Below are 19,379 nucleotides of genomic sequence, written 5' to 3' on the forward strand. Positions count from 1 at the left end.
CATCTGTATCTGCAGAATGGCAAGTGGCAGAGTCAGATGGACAATCGACTTCGTTGGCATTAATTTCGCTTGTTTTTATCCTAGACAGTCCGTCGGCTACGACGTTCTGTTTGTCAGGGCGATATTTTATCTCGTAATCGAATTCTTCCAATCGAAGACCCATGCAATCGCGAGGAGTTCCTTTTCGATGACAGAATATTTTTCTTCTGTCTTCGTTAGGGTTCTGGAAGCGAAAGCAACAGGTCTGTCTTTGCCGATAGCGCCTTGTGAAAGCACAGCGTCTATAGCAAAGTTACTGGCATCCGTTGTTAAGATAAACGGTTTGCTAAGGTCGGGATATTGTAAAACGTGGCTGCTTGTAAGTACCGTTTTACACTTGTTAAAAGCCATGATGAAGTCATCTGAATGATTAATTTTCTCTCCCTTTCGCAACTGATTTGTAAGAGGTTTTACAATACGAGCAAAGTCTCGGATAAATCTTCTATAGTATCCTATTGTCCTCAAAAATCCTCGGAGCTCTGTCTCGGATTTTGGTAGTGGCCAATTTTTTATTGCTATAATTTTATCTGGGTTGGGTTTTACTCCCTCTGACGTGACAACATGTCCTAGGAAAGCTACTTCTTTTCGTAAAAATTCTGATTCATCGAGTTGTACTTGGAGGTTGAACTTTTGAAGTGCGTCGAACACTTTTCAAAGATTAATCAAATGTTCTTGCAGTGAAGAGGAGAAAATAATTATGTCATCCATATACACTAAACAGACGATACCAATCAAATCCCATAGAACGTCATCCATAACTCTCTGAAAGGTTGATGGTGCGTTCTTAAGTCCAAAAGGCATTCGAACGTATTCGTATTTGCTATGATCTTCCGAAAATGCAGTTTTCGGTATATCTTTTGATTCGACTTCGATCTGGTGAAATCCAGATGCGAGATCAAGAGTTGTGAAATAATTACATATACCGAGTTTATCGATCGTTTACCGTTTTAGAATTTAATTTCCGGTAGTCGCCACTTTTTCAATCCAGAAGCATCCGCTTTCTTAGGTACCACCCAAATAGGTGAGGACCAAGGCGAATTAGAGGGTCTTATAATGCCCTGATTGAGAAGTTCTCTTATCTGTTTCTGGACTTCATCTTTCAAATGGTAAGGGTATCTATAGCTTTTAGAGTGAATAGGCATTTTGTCTACTGTTTCGATGCTGTGTTTTACGGCATTCGTAAAACCTAGTTTTGTCTCTTTCAGGTGGAAAATCGAGTGATATTGGCTGAATAATTGTGTTAGGTGCGATCTTTCTTCACTGTTCAAATGTTCTAGTCGTAGCTGTCTCAATAGTTCGTTTTTTGTTCTGTTGTTTTGTGTGGGTGGAGGAGGAGAAAGACCGGTTTCGTAATTATTTATCTCTATTTCTGCGGCTGGTAATTCTAGTTCGATGGAGGTGTTTGATAAGTTCGAGATCATTACGGTGGCTTTCGAATTTTCGGCTGTGTATACGCCGGAATGAATGAAATTCTTGTTTTGAAGTTTATAATTTTTGGATAAAAGGAAATCGCCAGAATCTTTGAGAACTTGCAAGTCTACGGGTTTCGTCTCGTGTGCATTTAATTGAATCTTAGTTGAGGCTGGATATTTTTTTAACATATTTATCCTCGTGTTTCCTAGCTTCAGTTCATTAGAGCTTGTCAGGATTTCGGCCTTCAGCTGTCTGGGTTGGGAGAGCTTCGTAGCCTATCAATCCGTCGAAATAAGGATGAAAGTCAAACACATAAAAAAACTAGTTTGTTCGTTTGAATATTCGGGAATGGGTTAAATTCAACAAATTTGTCTATTTTGTGTTAACCTGACACACTGCGAACCTTTACCGGGTATGTGACTCTACATTTATTCAAGTTTACGTGTTTTGTACTGATGAAGTTTTTATTTGCACCAGTATCAATTAAAAATTTAAGTTTTCCTTCGGACGTTCCTATTTCTACGTACGGAATGAAATTGTTTATGTTATTAACTGTATTGCGGTGTCCAGCTGAAAATTTAAGTCATCTTCCATTACGTCTACTTGTACGTTTGGGTCTGGTTGTTGATCTGGGATTGCGTCGGCGTCTTGGTTTAAATTTTCAGTCAAATCAGGATATTGGCTATGGTCTTGGTAGTAATTATAGTCGGTGTATTGGGCATGATCGTTGTATTCGTTCTGATTGTCTCCTACTACTTGGTAGTTAGGACGATTCATACAATTTACATTTCTAGAACGTATGGATGCCACAATATTCATTGGTTTGTGCCAACGTAAGAACCCCGATAACACTCACGGAACGCGACGAGAGACAGGACACAACACTTATTGTTCTTACAAAACATAAAAAAGGAATTTGATTTACCTTTTTAGTCGACCGGTTTCGGGCAGCGATCTTGCCCATCAGCTGGACGATGTCCGACTAGTTGCGCATAGTAGTTGTTGTCTTCTATATATCACAATTTCACCACTGTTACAGCTTTGTCAGGTGGAAGAGCGAAGAGAGTATTGGGGGATCATCCTCATTCATTAATGGATTGTCGGCGGTGGTGATGTACATTGATTCCCATGCGTTTAGGTTCGATGTTTTTCGTACATTTTTTAATAATTTTGCATTTTCCCAGTCGATGGCATGGTTTTGGGATATGGTGTGTGCTGCCACGCTCGATTCATTAGCCCGATCGTTGTCAACTGCATTCTTATGCTCTCGCAGTCGCACTTTTAATTTCCGTCGTGTTTGGCCAATGTAAACCGCGGAGCAGTTTTTGCAGGGGATTTGGTAGACACCTGATTTTTCATCCGGGGGTACTTTGTCTTTTGAATTGCACAACAGATCTTTCAAGGTGTTTTCACTTTTGTAAACAGCATAGAAATCATGTTTCTGTAGTACGGATTGGACGGGATTGGTTATTTTTGGGTAAAATGGAAGACTGATTCTATGCTGTTCTTCTTTTTCCGGTTTTAGTGTTGTGCAATTTAGCCTGTGTTTTTTCCGTTGATGTTTTCGGAGAATTTTGTTTACAAAGTCTTTGTCATACCCATTCAACTCAGCAGCTTTATGTATCCTGTTTCTCTCGGTTTCAAAATCTTTTCTGTCCATCGGTATGTTGTATAGGCGGTGTGCCATAGAATGGAATGCTGCTTGCTTCTGGGCGCCGTAATGGTTAGAGTCGGATGTTATGTATCTGTCTGTGGCTGTTGGTTTTCGGTATATTGAGAACTTCAGTGTGTTATCTCCGTTTCTCTTTATCGTCAGATCCAAGAATGGCAGTGACCCATCGGTTTCTTTCTCTACCGTAAACTTTATCGTTCTGTGACGGGAGTTCAACAACTCGAGTGTTTGTATAAGATAGCGTTCTTTCACGACTGCAAAAATATCGTCCACATAGCGTTTCCACACTCGAGGGAAGTATTTCTCGGTCGATAGTGCCACCTCAAAGTCACTCATAAAAAGGTCTGCCAAAAGTGGGGATAACTTGTTGCCCATACTGAGCCCAAATACTTGCCTGTAAAACCTCCCCCTGCACGAAAAGAAGTTTTGGTTCATACAGGTTTCGGTAATCAGCAAATATGCTTCGATGTGATTGGGTGGTGCTTTCTTGCGTTCTAGGTGTCTGCGCAAGCTGTTCAATGCATCAGTCACTGGAACGCTGGGGAACAGAGCAGTGACATCAAATGAAACTAGAGCTTCACCTCTTCTTATCTCTACATCTTTTAGATAATCCACCAGTTCTACGGAGTTTTTAACGCTCATACCATGTGTTACGGGGTAATTTTTCATTTCGTCCACCACCCATGCAGCCATTTTTTCCGTCGGTGTGCAAATGTTTGACGATATAGGACGCATCGCCAGTGGACTTTTATGGATTTTTGGCAGGCAATACAAGGACGCAACTTTCGGGTTGGGGACATGAAACTTACGTTCTAATTTATCCTCTCCCATCAGACGCGCAACCTTTTGCCGAACAGTGTTAGCTTCTTCTGTCATTGTATTGAGTGGATCTTTGGGTTTCCCGTTTTTAAACTTGTACTCTTCGTACGGGCCAGCAGCAATCATATCTAAAACACGAGCATCGTAATCTTGTTTATCCATGATCACCACTGCATTCCCCTTATCCGCACGAGAGTATGCAACATCACGGGCCTTAAGCTGGCGTATTGTACACCACGCATCAAAACTCAGCTGTTTATCGTCCTTCTGTGCGCGTGTTACATTCGACATACAACGTTCAACATCATGACGAATTGCTGATTTAGATGCGAAACTGTTGTACTGAATGGCACTTTCAATATTGTTTACTGTATCGGCAACAGGGGGGCACGAAGGGGAAACAGCAAAATTCAATCCCTTGTTCAACAACTCCAACTCCGGCTGTGTGAGTTGGGTGGACGATAAATTGACGACAAAATTATCGAGGTGTTGTGGAGATCGCTTTGCTTTTCTTGGTGCTTGCGTTTGTGAGAGGGCCAACAATTTTTTTACGGTGTCTTCTTTTCGTAGCTATGACGTGCCAACGGAGATTGCGACTTGTTCTACACATCATAGTTTGCCAACACTCTTTCTTTCCCTCCATACACTGATGAACGATACACTCTGTGGCATTATGGTAGACGGTTTGCTTAAGCAGCTCTAAGTGAAGTGAATATAGCTGTTCTTCGACTATGGATAGAGCTTTGTGTTTGAATTTTATTTCTTCTGCCAGCCAAATCTTCCTAGCACTTTTGGCGGCTTTCACACTAGATTCACTTATCACGCACGGTTTAATTTGAATAAACTTGGGGATTAAACCTCTTCTCTGACATTTTGTGAGGAATTGTATATCCAACAACAATTTTCTTTTCTTCGCAACTAATCGGCCATAAAGGCGAAAGCACCTCCAGGTTGTAGCCTTCATATCACAATATTCATTGGTTTGTGCCAACGTAAGAACCCCGATAACACTCACGGAACGCGACGAGAGACAGGACACAACACTTATTGTTCTTACAAAACATAAAAAAGGAATTTGATTTACCTTTTTAGTCGACCGGTTTCGGGCAGCGATCTTGCCCATCAGCTGGACGATGTCCGACTAGTTGCGCATAGTAGTTGTTGTCTTCTATATATCACAATTTCACCACTGTTACAGCTTTGTCAGGTGGAAGAGCGAAGAGAGTATTGGGGGATCATCCTCATTCATTAATGGATTGTCGGCGGTGGTGATGTACATTGATTCCCATGCGTTTAGGTTCGATGTTTTTCGTACATTTTTTAATAATTTTGCATTTTCCCAGTCGATGGCATGGTTTTGGGATATGGTCGAGCGTGGCAGCACACACCATATCCCAAAACCATGCCATCGACTGGGAAAATGCAAAATTATTAAAAAATGTACGAAAAACATCGAACCTAAACGCATGGGAATCAATGTACATCACCACCGCCGACAATCCATTAATGAATGAGGATGATCCCCCAATACTCTCTTCGCTCTTCCACCTGACAAAGCTGTAACAGTGGTGAAATTGTGATATATAGAAGACAACAACTACTATGCGCAACTAGTCGGACATCGTCCAGCTGATGGGCAAGATCGCTGCCCGAAACCGGTCGACTAAAAAGGTAAATCAAATTCCTTTTTTATGTTTTGTAAGAACAATAAGTGTTGTGTCCTGTCTCTCGTCGCGTTCCGTGAGTGTTATCGGGGTTCTTACGTTGGCACAAACCAATGAATATTGTGATATGAAGGCTACAACCTGGAGGTGCTTTCGCCTTTATGGCCGATTAGTTGCGAAGAAAAGAAAATTGTTGTTGGATATACAATTCCTCACAAAATGTCAGAGAAGAGGTTTAATCCCCAAGTTTATTCAAATTAAACCGTGCGTGATAAGTGAATCTAGTGTGAAAGCCGCCAAAAGTGCTAGGAAGATTTGGCTGGCAGAAGAAATAAAATTCAAACACAAAGCTCTATCCATAGTCGAAGAACAGCTATATTCACTTCACTTAGAGCTGCTTAAGCAAACCGTCTACCATAATACCACAGAGTGTATCGTTCATCAGTGTATGGAGGGAAAGAAAGAGTGTTGGCAAACTATGATGTGTAGAACAAGTCGCAATCTCCGTTGGCACGTCATAGCTACGAAAAGAAGACACCGTAAAAAATTGTTGGCCCTCTCACAAACGCAAGCACCAAGAAAAGCAAAGCGATCTCCACAACACATCGATAATTTTGTCGTCAATTTATCGTCCACCCAACTCACACAGCCGGAGTTGGAGTTGTTGAACAAGGGATTGAATTTTGCTGTTTCCCCTTCGTGCCCCCCTGTTGCCGATACAGTAAACAATATTGAAAGTGCCATTCAGTACAACAGTTTCGCATCTAAATCAGCAATTCGTCATGATGTTGAACGTTGTATGTCGAATGTAACACGCGCACAGAAGGACGATAAACAGCTGAGTTTTGATGCGTGGTGTACAATACGCCACCTTAAGGCCCGTGATGTTGTATACTCTCGTGCGGATAAGGGGAATGCAGTGGTGATCATGGATAAACAAGATTACGATGCTCGTGTTTTAGATATGATCGCTGCTGGCCCGTACGAAGAGTACAAGTTTAAAAACGGGAAACCCAAAGATCCACTCAATACAATGACAGAAGAAGCTAACACTGTTCGGCAAAAGGTTGCGCGTCTGATGGGAGAGGATAAATTAGAACGTAAGTTTCATGTCCCCAACCCGAAAGTTGCGTCCTTGTATTGCCTGCCAAAAATCCATAAAAGTCCACTGGCGATGCGTCCTATATCGTCAAACATTTGCACACCGACGGAAAAAATGGCTGCATGGGTGGTGGACGAAATGAAAAATTACCCCGTAACACATGGTATGAGCGTTAAAAACTCCGTAGAACTGGTGGATTATCTAAAAGATGTAGAGATAAGAAGAGGTGAAGCTCTAGTTTCATTTGATGTCACTGCTCTGTTCCCCAGCGTTCCAGTGACTGATGCATTGAACAGCTTGCGCAGACACCTAGAACGCAAGAAAGCACCACCCAATCACATCGAAGCATATTTGCTGATTACCGAAACCTGTATGAACCAAAACTTCTTTTCGTGCAGGGGGAGGTTTTACAGGCAAGTATTTGGGCTCAGTATGGGCAACAAGTTATCCCCACTTTTGGCAGACCTTTTTATGAGTGACTTTGAGGTGGCACTATCGACCGAGAAATACTTCCCTCGAGTGTGGAAACGCTATGTGGACGATATTTTTGCAGTCGTGAAAGAACGCTATCTTATACAAACACTCGAGTTGTTGAACTCCCGTCACAGAACGATAAAGTTTACGGTAGAGAAAGAAACCGATGGGTCACTGCCATTCTTGGATCTGACGATAAAGAGAAACGGAGATAACACACTGAAGTTCTCAATATACCGAAAACCAACAGCCACAGACAGATACATAACATCCGACTCTAACCATTACGGCGCCCAGAAGCAAGCAGCATTCCATTCTATGGCACACCGCCTATACAACATACCGATGGACAGAAAAGATTTTGAAACCGAGAGAAACAGGATACATAAAGCTGCTGAGTTGAATGGGTATGACAAAGACTTTGTAAACAAAATTCTCCGAAAACATCAACGGAAAAAACACAGGCTAAATTGCACAACACTAAAACCGGAAAAAGAAGAACAGCATAGAATCAGTCTTCCATTTTACCCAAAAATAACCAATCCCGTCCAATCCGTACTACAGAAACATGATTTCTATGCTGTTTACAAAAGTGAAAACACCTTGAAAGATCTGTTGTGCAATTCAAAAGACAAAGTACCCCCGGATGAAAAATCAGGTGTCTACCAAATCCCCTGCAAAAACTGCTCCGCGGTTTACATTGGCCAAACACGACGGAAATTAAAAGTGCGACTGCGAGAGCATAAGAATGCAGTTGACAACGATCGGGCTAATGAATCGAGCGTGGCAGCACACACCATATCCCAAAACCATGCCATCGACTGGGAAAATGCAAAATTATTAAAAAATGTACGAAAAACATCGAACCTAAACGCATGGGAATCAATGTACATCACCACCGCCGACAATCCATTAATGAATGAGGATGATCCCCCAATACTCTCTTCGCTCTTCCACCTGACAAAGCTGTAACAGTGGTGAAATTGTGATATATAGAAGACAACAACTACTATGCGCAACTAGTCGGACATCGTCCAGCTGATGGGCAAGATCGCTGCCCGAAACCGGTCGACTAAAAAGGTAAATCAAATTCCTTTTTTATGTTTTGTAAGAACAATAAGTGTTGTGTCCTGTCTCTCGTCGCGTTCCGTGAGTGGTATGGATGCCATTCGTTGTTTTGCTTTCGTCTCGATTAGAAGCAAATTGTTTATCTCCGTTTGATTCGCAAAATAACAATACACGAGTTATCGTACGGGTGTTTTTTTGTCGATTAGTTCTTGTGCTGTGCGATAACAATAGCCTGCAGTATATCGGCAGAAACATCTTCTGCACACTGGTAGGGGCAGGCTACCCCGCCAGTGATCTGATACGCTGCTGATATATCAGCAAGAATAATTCTCCTGCACCGCTGTTACCCCGCAAGCAACACGGACCACCATACGATCGAGCGAGTGGAAGTCAACTACAAGTGGCATCTACAAGGTCGCGTGTAAGATACGGCCACTGTGTCGCAACACGAAGCTGGATCGTCATTGTTTGTTCAGCGGAGACACTCGATTGATCCTACTATCAGCCGTGAGGTCGTGACTTAGACGTTCGGTGAAGTATTCACTTTAGAATTTTTATCATTATTATTAATATAATCACTATCAATATTATTATTATTAATATTATTATTATTATTGTTATTATTATTATATATATAATATATCATATTATATTTTGTTCGCTCAAAGATGTAGAAAATTATCGCGGAATTTCTATATTAAGTTGTTTGCCGAAAGTTTTCGAAAGCATGGTACACGATGTGCTCTACCAATCTGTTAAACACGTTATCTCAGCTGATCAGCACGGATTTGTTCAAAGGCGTTCTACTACGACAAATTTGATGAGTTATGTTTCGACCCTTGTAAATCGGATGGAAAAACGGCAGCAAAGCGACGCGATTTACATTGACTTTGCCAAAGCATTCGACAAGGTGCCACATACTTTAGCTGTCGAAAAGCTCAAGCGGATAGGACTTCCGGAGTGGCTGACACAATGGATTTCGTCGTACCTTACCGGACGTAATTCTTCGGTGAAGGTAGGTGAAACGTATTCTACACCTTTTGAGATTCTTTCAGGAGTACCTCAAGGCAGTATTCTGGGCCCTCTGTTGTTCATACTGTTTATAGACGATCTCTGCACAAAGCTGAAATCTCCAAAATTATTGTACGCTAACGACCTCCAGTTTAACCTTGTAGTCACAACGGAGGCTGACTGTTGTGCGCTCCAAATGGATATCGACATGCTTCTGGAATAGTGTGGCTTGAACGGAACGGAAGCCAATGTGACCAAATGTTGCGTGATCTCATTCAGCCGCTTGCGTGCACCGATTGCCTTCGAGTACAAAATGGCGTCAACGAGCTTGGCCCGCACGACCACAGGGAAAGATTTATGAGTGCTTGTCGGTAGCAAATTAAGGTTTTACGGAGCACATTTCTGCAGTCACGGCTAAAGCTTACTCCCTATTGGGTTGATTGAAGCGAAATTCGAAATTCTTCGACAATATTTACACGCTAAAGATACTGTATTGCTCGTTCGTGCGCAGTGTCCTGGAATATGCGGTGCAAGTGTGGGCGCCGTTTCATGCAATACACATCAACCTTCAACAAGTTCAGAAACACTTTCTCCGATATGCTCTTCGATCTCTAAACTGGAGGGACAGAACTAACCTACCATCGTATGAAAGCCGCTGTATATTGATCGATTTGCCCACATTGTCGAGTAGACGAGTTTTCCTCCAACGTATGCTTATATTTGATGTGCTAACAGATCGAATAGATTGCGCGGAAATTCTTGGAAAATTGAGATTCAACACACCCCTTCGAATGCTACGTCAACCTGAGTTTTTCCACCGACCAAATCACCGCACTCTCTAGGGAATGAATAACCCATTGGATGTCTGTTGCAATTATTTTAATGATGTGATAAACATGTTTGATTTTGGTGTGTCGAAATATGTGTTTAGACTAAGAATTAGTACATAAGTTAAATTGTCTGTACGATGTTTTATGTCGAAGATGAAATATTAAAATAAATATAAAATATAAATATTATTATTATTATTATTATAATTACTATTGTTGTTAGTATTAGTATTTCTGTCTTTTTTCTAAATTTTGATCCATTGTAGTTTGAAAAATTGTTTTTAAAATTTAATATCAACTACTTGATCCCCCCCCCCACAAATTCGAATATTTATCGTTTGTGTGCGGTAGAGCGTAACGCTCCCGCAAAATGGACGACATGCAGGTGCAACTATTCCTGGATGTGGAAACAAATGGGGAAGAGATTGAGATCTCCCCCATCAATTCCCCTCTACCTTCCCCGCTACCTATCCCTTTACCACAGGTACCGGAAATACGGGTGAAAGCTTACCCAGATGCTTCGAAAGGTCCGTTCATAGTTTTTTTCAGGCCCATTAAGAAGCCTCTCAATATAATACATATCGGCAAGGACCTGACAAAACAGTTTTCGGACGTAACCGAAATTATTAAGGTTAGACCGAACAAACTGTGAGTTGTCGTGAGTAGCTTGAAGCAAGCAAATGCAATTGCTAGCTACGAGCTCTTCACGAGAGGGTACCGCGTGTACATCCCTGCCAAGGACGTGGAGATCGACGGTATGGTTACCGAAGGAAATTCACGGTCGATGACATTTTGCGTCACGGGGTTGGCTGCTTCAAGAACCCCTGATTCAAGATGTAAAGATACTGGATGTCAAGCAATTGCATTCAGTATCCATCGAAGAAAGGAAGAATAAATTCCTCCCTTCGGATTCCTTCCGTGTAACATTCGCCGGATCCGCACTGCCGAACTACATCTCTTTGGACAGGGTTCGTCTGCCTGTACGCCTGTTCGTACCGCGGGTCATGCATTGCCAAAACTGCAAGCAGTTAGGTCATACAGCCACCTACTGCTGCAGCAAGTGCGGAGGCAATCATGCTGAGTCCGCTTGCAGTGAGGATACTGAAAAGTGTCTCTATTGCGAGGGAACTCGGCATGACCTTCCGGCATGTCCCGCGTACAAACAGCGCGAGAAAAAAATTAAGCGTTCCCTCAAGGAACGATCAAAGCGCTCTTGTGCAGAAATGCTTAAGAGGGCTGAGCCACCCTCGACAGGAAACATCTTTTCCTTTCTGCCAACCGATGAGGGTACATCTGACGATCCCGTCGAAGGGTGTTCTTATGCCATGCCAGAAGGATCAAGGAAGAGGAGAATTATTAACTCTCCTAATCTTTCTCGCAAAGGTCGTAAGATAACCCCTAGCGGAATGACCAATAAGACAACACAAAAAGGAAGCGGTGAAGAAAAACCGAAGCAAGTACCCCCCGGTTTTAATTTCAAATCAAACCAGGAGTACCCACCGCTTCCTGGGGCACCAAAAAACCCCTCGTGCACCCATTGCTCGATCAGAAAATAGAAAAGAAACAGGGTTTATAAAATTCTCTGATATTGTGGACTGGATATTTAAAACATTCAACATACCAGATCCCCTTCAAAATATTCTTCTTGCCCTTCTTCCTACAGTGAAAACCTTTTTGAAGCAACTAGCAGCAACTTGGCCCCTCATTTCAGCTATCATATCTTTCGATGACAAATACGGCGATAGATGTTAGGAATTTTATCACTGTATTACAGTGTAATTGTAGAAGTATCATCCCCAAATTCAATCTATTATATTATATATTCTCATTTGATAAACATTCACAATTGTGACGCGTTTGCGCTCTGTGAAACTTGATCAAAAAGTGCTATTCTTTTTTTAGAATCGACCTCCCCTCGATCTCGAATATTGAAGTCGTTGTCATTCAAACGAATATGAATGGTAAAGACTTTTGACTTGCTTCGATATATATTCCTCCATCCGTGCGGATTGATCAGAGGCAACTTTCTGATATAGAAGAATTGCTTCCCGCGCCTTTTTTATATTGGGAGATTTTAACTTTCACTGTTCGCTATGGGGGTCGCTGTACGACGACAACCGATCTTCTTTAATTTGCAACTTGATCGACGACTTCAATATGACACTTTTGAATACTGGGGAAGCGACACGTATACCTAATCCTCCAGCACGTGAAAGCGTGCTTGACCTATCCCTTTCCTCAACATCACTAGCGTTAGATTGCCAGTGGAAAGTAATCAATGATCCATACGGTAGTGATCATCTTCCAATCGTTATTTCAATTCCTAATGGTTCAACTCCCCCGGATCCAATCAATATTTAATACGACCTTACACGTAATATTGATTGGAAGTCTTATGAGTTGATTATTGCGAAATCCATCGAGTCTTACGAGGAACTTCCTCCGGAGGGAGAATACGCGCTCCTTTCTGGCTTGATCATCGACACCGCGACTCAAGCTCAGACGAAACTGATACCCGGAGTAACGATTAGACGGCGCCCTCCTACCAAATGGTGGGACAAAGAGTGCTCTGAACTGTACGCGCAAATGTCCGCGGCATATAAGGACTACCGAAAGTACGGCTCTATCAAGCTGCTTCGAAGGTACGAGGTACTCGACAGGCAGATGAAGAGCTAGATGAAAGCGAAAAAACGCGGATACTTGCGGCGGTTTGTAACTACGGATGAGCCTCCATTTTCGATGTTACAATTTTCAATGGCTCTCCTGTCGTGCAACAATAAGGCTCCAGGGTTAGATAGAATAAAATTCAACCTGTCTTCAACCCGACTACCCGATCTACCCGACTCTGCAAAAGACGCTTGTTGAATTTGTTCAACAAGTTTTTTGAGCTAAATATTGCTCCGCACGACTGGAGGGAGGTAAAAGTCATTGCTATTCGGAAACCCGGGAAACCTGCCTCTGATCACAATTCATATAGGCCGATTGCGATGCTCTCTTGCCTCCGGAAATTAATGGAGAAAATGATCCTCTTACGGTTAGACAAACGGGTCGAAACAAACGGTTTACTTTCAGATACTCAATTTGGCTTTCGCCGGGGCAAAGGGACGAACGATTGCCTAGCGTTGCTTTCTACTGAAATTCAACTCACATTTGCTCGAAAAGAGCAAATGGCTTCTGCGTTCTTGGATATTAAGGGGGCTTTTGACTCTGTCTCTGTAGAAGTTTTAAGCGAGAAACTTCATGCGCAGAAACTTTCACCAAATTTGAATAACTTTTTGCTCAATTTGTTGTCAGAAAAGCGTATGTATTTCTCACATGGTGATTCGACAACATCCCGAATTAGTTACATGGGCCTTCCCCAGGGCTCATGTTTAAGTCCTCTCTTATATAATTTTTACGTCAATGACATTGATGAATGTCTTGCAAATTCATGCACGCTAAGGCAACTTGAAGACGATAGCGTTGTATCCATTACTGGTAGCGAGGCTAACGATCTGCAAGGACCATTGCAAGATACCTTAGACAATTTGTCTGAATGGGCTCTTAAGCTGGGTATCGAATTCTCTCCGGAGAATACTGAGCTGGTCGTTTATTCTAGGAAGCATAACCTAGCTCAGCTGCAGCTCCTAATAACGGGTAAAACGATCTCTCAGGTTTTAGTCGCTAAATGTCTCGGGGTCTGGTTCGACTCTAAATGCACCTGGGCTCGCCATATTAGATATCGACACGAAAATGCCAACAGAGGATTAATTTTCTTCGTACGATTACCGGAAACTGGTGGGGTGCCCACCCAGGAGACCTTCTGAGGTTTTACGAAACAACGATGTTGACATCTGATCAAACTGGAGCGAATACAATAACGTTGTTTGCGTATTGCCTAAGGCTGCATGCAGTCGACCCATACGATGAGTCTTGAAGTGCTAGCGGGTATTCTTCCGTTGAAACATCGCTTTTGGAATCTCGCTTACCGGCTGCTAATTCGATGCACAGTTATGAACCCATTAGTAATTGAAAATTTCGAGAGGTTGGTCGACCTTCAATCTCAATCCAGGTTTTTGACTTTATATTTTGACTATAGGGCTCAACATATTAACCCTTCTTCATACGTTTCCTACAATGTCGCACTTTAAGTACTTCTGACAATGCTATATTCTTCGACACCACCATGAAAAAAGACATTACTGGTATCCCGAGATCCCTAAATTTTTTTCCAATAAGTTTAAACATGTTAGTTTTGATAAAAGGTTTTACACTGACGGATCTAATCTAGATGAGTCCACTGGCTTCGGTGCTTATCATGAAAATTTTACCGCCTCTTACAAACTCGATGCTCCTGTTTTCGTGTACGTCGCAGAACTTGCTGCTATTCAGTACTCTCTTGGGATCATCGAAACCCTGCCTATAGACCACTACTTCATCTTCACAGACAGTCTCAGTGCCATTGAGGCTCTGAAAGACTGTGAAGCACACTCCGTATTTCCTGGGGAGTATACGGCGATTTTTAAGTGCTTTAACAGATAAAAATTACCGGGTTACCTTAGCGTGGGTCCCTTCTCATTGTTCCATTCCGGGCAATGAAAAGTCTGACGCTTTAGCTTAGGTGGGTGCTATTGATGGCGATATTTATAATAGACCAATTGCTTATGATGAATTTTATAGCATTTTGCGTCAGAGAACACTCAACAGTTGGCAATTATCATGGAACTCAGATGAACTGGGACGGTGGCTACATTCCATTTTACCTAAGGTATCGACGAAAGCATGGTTCAAGGAGTTGTATGTAGGTCGGAACTTCATTCGCGTGATGTCCAGACTTATGTCCAATCACTATACGTTAAACACGCAACTCTTTCGTATAGGGCTTGTAGACAGTAATCACTGCGTTTGTGGCGATGGCTACCATGACATCGAGCATGTTGTTTGGTCGTGTACCGAATACTGTGGTGTTAGGTCCGAGCTTGTAGATTCCCTTCGGGCCCGAGGAAAACAACCGAATATACCCGTTAGAGACATTCTGGGAAGCGGTGATCTCCAGTACATGACACAGCTATACGGGTTTATAAAAAATGCTGGAATTAAAATTTGATTTTTTTTTATCTATTTTATAGATTACAATTCCTATCATAAACTGAATGAAAATGATACACCGTGCTGGAGACACTTAAACGAAGACTTGGCATCTTCATGTTCACGCAGACACCTCAGACCAAAACTGCTCAAATGGAACATCACTGCTTAGGCATGTGCAAATAAATAAATCCTTTTACTCAATATAGTTAAAATCAAAATTGTAACTCCCCTCCTCTCACCTTAAATCCCCACTAGCTCGTAGTCGTCCGCGAGATATAAAAAATGTGCCTCCCTCTTTTCCCTGCTAACTTAGAATTAAAAAAAATGTACTTGGCTCAGTTAAACATAAATTGTATCGTGTTGTGTCAAATAAACTATTTTAAACTAACGTATGGCCTATCTGCCTGCTGGACACCGCGGGCAAGGTGCTTGAGAGGATCATCCTCAACAGACTGGTGAGGTACACGGAGGGTGTACACGGTCTGGCAAGTAACCAGTTCGGCTTCCGTATGGGCAGGTCCACGCTGGACGCAATCTCTTCCGTCATCAAGACGGCGGAGGTAGCAATCCAGCGCAAGAGAAGGGGAATACGCTATTGCGCAATCGTCACGCTCGACGTGAAGAATGCGTTCAATAGTGCCAGTTGGGACTCCATAGCGCTCGCGCTCAGGAGCATCCATGTACCGGTGTCGCTGTACAAGATTCTGGAAAATTATTTCCAGAATCGAGTACTTGTTTACGACACAGAGGAGGGTCGGAAGTGCGTCCCAATAACCGCAGGAGTTCCGCAAGGTTCTATCCTGGGCCCGGTGTTGTGGAATGTCATGTATGACGGAGTGTTAAAACTCAAGTTCCCTGTAGGGGTTGTGATCGTCGGCTTTGCAGACGACATAACGCTGGAGGTTTACGGCGAGTCTATCGAGGAGGTTGAGTTGACGGCCGCGCACTGTATACGCAAGGTCGAGGACTGGATGCGCTCCAGGAAACTGGAGCTCTCGCATCATAAGACGGAGGTCACGGTTGTGAACAACCGTAAATCGGAGCAACAGGCGGTGGTCAGAGTCGGAGACTGCACCATCACCTCGAAGCGATCCCTGAAGCTCTTGGGGGTTATGGTGGACGACAAGCTCACGTTCGGGAGTCACGTCGGCTATGCCTGTAAGAGGGCCTCATCGGCTATTGCAGCACTATCTCGTATGATGTCCAATAGCTCAGCGGTTTATGGCAGCAAGCGAAGACTTCTTGCCAGCGTGGTTTCGTCCATACTTAGGTATGGTGGGCCAGTGTGGTCCAGAGCGCTAGGTACTAACAGTTACCGTGGTAAACTGGAAAGTACCTACAGGCTCATGTGCCTGAGAGTTGCGAGTGCGTATCGTACGGTGTCATACGATGCAATATGTGTCTTGTCCGGCATGATGCCCATCAGCATCGCCATCAAGGAGGACAGAGAGTGTTTCGACCAACGTGACACAAGGGGCATACGAGGTACCAGAAGGTCATTCTCGATGCTCCGCTGACAGCGGGAATGGTCCAACTCCACAAAGGGCAGATGGACGCACCGACTCATACCGGAGATATCCGGCTGGGTCGGGAGACGACATGGTGAAGTGAACTTCCACCTGACACAAATCCTGTCAGGCCATGGTTTGTTCAGGCAATATCTGCACAGGTTCGGACACGCGGTGTCCCCCATGTGTCCCGAGTGCGTGGAGGAGGAGGAGACTGCTGAGCATGTCTTCTTCGTATGCCCCCGTTTCGTAAGAGCGAGGAGCAACATGATGGCTGTGAGCGGGCCTGGCACTACTCCGGACAATCTAGTCCGGAGGATGTGCGACGACCCGGACATCTGGAACGCGGTCTGTGCGGCCGCCTCTCAGATTGTTCTGGAGCTGCAACGTGTGTGGCGGGTCAACCACCAACACGCCAGTGGTAGCTAATTACCAGTCTCCAGGTAGTTAGCTAGGAGGTTATAAGAGTAAAGAGGGTGCATCACGCACAAAAGCCACTTCCCGACGTAATACTTAACCGTCGTTCCGGGAAGACCAGGGCTGGAGACTGGAGTGGTTTTAGTGGGTCGGGACAGGGATAAGTAGGTGTCTGGGGGAGTGTAACTACCCCAGCATCTCTCCCCTAGTCTCATCCCCACACCCTGAGTTCTCTTCTCAGGTGTCTGTTTGCAAATTTCCCCGCTACCTTTAAAAAAAAAAAAAAAATTACGTATGGATGAGTCGACGTCCTGTGGTTCTACTCTTGGTCTGGGAGGCTGTTGTTGTTGAAAGTTGCTTGGGGGGTTTTGTTGTCGGTACGGGTACTATTGGTTGAAGGGTTGTCGATTTATTTGTGGATTGTATGGTTGTCGGTTTTGTTGAGGGTTATATAATTGTCGATTTTGTTGTAAATATGATCGGAAATTTTGTGTAGGTCTTTGATTTATCGCCAGGGGTATAGGTCGATTGTTAAAATTATTGTATAACGGTCGCATCTGAGGTATTTGAGGAGTAAAATGACGATTTATGGTCGGTTGTGGAATGAGCGGTTTGATCGACAGACCGTTATTCTAAAAAAAATGCACCAAAGAATCTAATACACCATTCGATTCGTTATGACATCCAGAATCTCTGGCCAAAATTTCAAAATCATCGTACGGTACATTTTTGAGTAATGCCCTTTTGAAGGTGGTAAAGTGCAAAAAAGTGATATGGAAACGACGAAATACTTATTGTTAAGCACGTTTTTCAACCACCATTTAATGAAAAAACTTCCAAAATAATGTCTACTCATACCAAGGGTTATATTTCAAAACATTAACAATTGGTGGAAAGATTTATTCGAAAATCCCACAGTGCACAGTGGTCTAAACTCGAAAAATCGTGATCGTTCTAGATTTGACTGTGAAAAATTGGTTTAATGTACTCAATGTCTTTAGCAAAATTATTTCATAGAACAAGGCCTTACTTCTGGCGTTTTTAGTTTTTCGATCAATCCACCTAACAGTTAGATAAAAAAGTGGAAGAGGTTGTTTATACGAAACGACCGCAAGGTTAACGTAGAATTACGACAGCCTGTCTTATGTCAATATTTTTTTGCAATAGCTTTGGAAATACACTCGATTAGGGTTAATCATTTTAATGGTGTGAAGCGATATATTTTTCCGTATTTGTGCAGTATATTATTTTTGCTTTCAAAATAAACGGAATCCGTTGGAAACTAGCTGAGTTCAGAACTTTTGAAAGTGGACAATATTCGTGACGCACTCGATGCTTTCGGTTTTACAGTTTGTACCCCTATATATGTTGCCGTAAGGCATAATTCTAAGTCGAAAACTCACTAATCGATGTGCTCAAGTCGACTCTGTTGAAAGAAACATAAAAAAAATCGTATAATCAATTCATAAATGTCAATTCATAAATGTTTGATAACAGGTAATAATTTCAGCCTTGTTAAATGTTTAAAATAAACAAAGCAGAAAGAATTTTAATTTTCCGAAGGTTTCGTCGGAATCCATGGTCAAGTATATGAATATGAAGATTGTTTGTATTTCATGATACTGTAAGAAGACGGAGTTTAACCAGAGAAAGACCGGAATCCTCAATCGGCAAAGATGCCCCTTCTGTAAATTGTTATGAACCATGAGTATGATCCATTCTGTGCCGAACACGCATCAGTATCGGACGTGTGATCGGTGATCGCTCCGATAGAATATAAAACAAAAAACGTGTGAACAAGTGTTGGCATTGTTTGCCTGGTCGAGTGAAATAAATCCGGGTTCAAGGTCGCGCCTTTGTGCAACTGTTTCGCATCGTGACTACCAGCTGGTGCGTAAGCCGATTTGGCTGCTGGCTGAATTGTGCTACAGCAGTGGACGAGACACAAAAGAGGAAAAAGAAGAAGCCATCAGTTGACAGTGAGTTGTATCGCTGTGTGGAGTGATCTCACACCTAGCTCGCTGCTGGTGGCTGTTTGGTGCTGCTGTATTGGTGCTGCTGGCTGTAACGGCTGCAACTTCGAACGATCGGACAACCAACCTTATTGGAAGGGAGAAGTAAAAAGGTACGTGCTCTTGTCGGCGCTAGTGCGCTAGACTTAGCGGGATGGATGTAGATCCCTCGCCTCCCGCGCCACCATCCCCAAACCCCTCTGACCCTGACCCTTCTGTTACCCCCTCCCCTGTTCATTCTTCAGTCCCCCCTCGCCCCAGACTTTACCCAGACGGAGCC

At 43.0% G+C, this 19,379-nt stretch overlaps 2 protein-coding genes across 2 annotated transcripts; one reads left to right on the top strand and one right to left on the bottom strand.

Annotated features, from left to right (window-relative positions):
- Window positions 1–2,485: 2,485 nt before the first annotated feature.
- On the bottom strand, window positions 2,486–4,615 carry LOC129728646 (uncharacterized). The gene is made up of 2 exons (XM_055687097.1): window positions 4,589–4,615; window positions 2,486–4,513 (listed from the first exon to the last, which is right to left on the bottom strand). The coding sequence occupies exons 1-2, from the start codon at window positions 4,613–4,615 to the stop codon at window positions 2,486–2,488; spliced, it is 2,055 nt and encodes a 684-aa protein (XP_055543072.1).
- Window positions 4,616–6,088: 1,473 nt separating this feature from the next.
- LOC129728647 (uncharacterized) lies at window positions 6,089–8,155 on the top strand. Its single transcript, XM_055687099.1, has one exon. It carries the CDS (start codon window positions 6,089–6,091, stop codon window positions 8,153–8,155), a length of 2,067 nt encoding a protein of 688 aa, XP_055543074.1.
- Window positions 8,156–19,379: the final 11,224 nt, after the last annotated feature.

Source organism: Wyeomyia smithii, chromosome 3 (genome assembly GCF_029784165.1).
Source record: "Wyeomyia smithii strain HCP4-BCI-WySm-NY-G18 chromosome 3, ASM2978416v1, whole genome shotgun sequence".
In the NCBI taxonomy this organism is placed as follows: Eukaryota; Metazoa; Arthropoda; class Insecta; order Diptera; family Culicidae; genus Wyeomyia; species Wyeomyia smithii.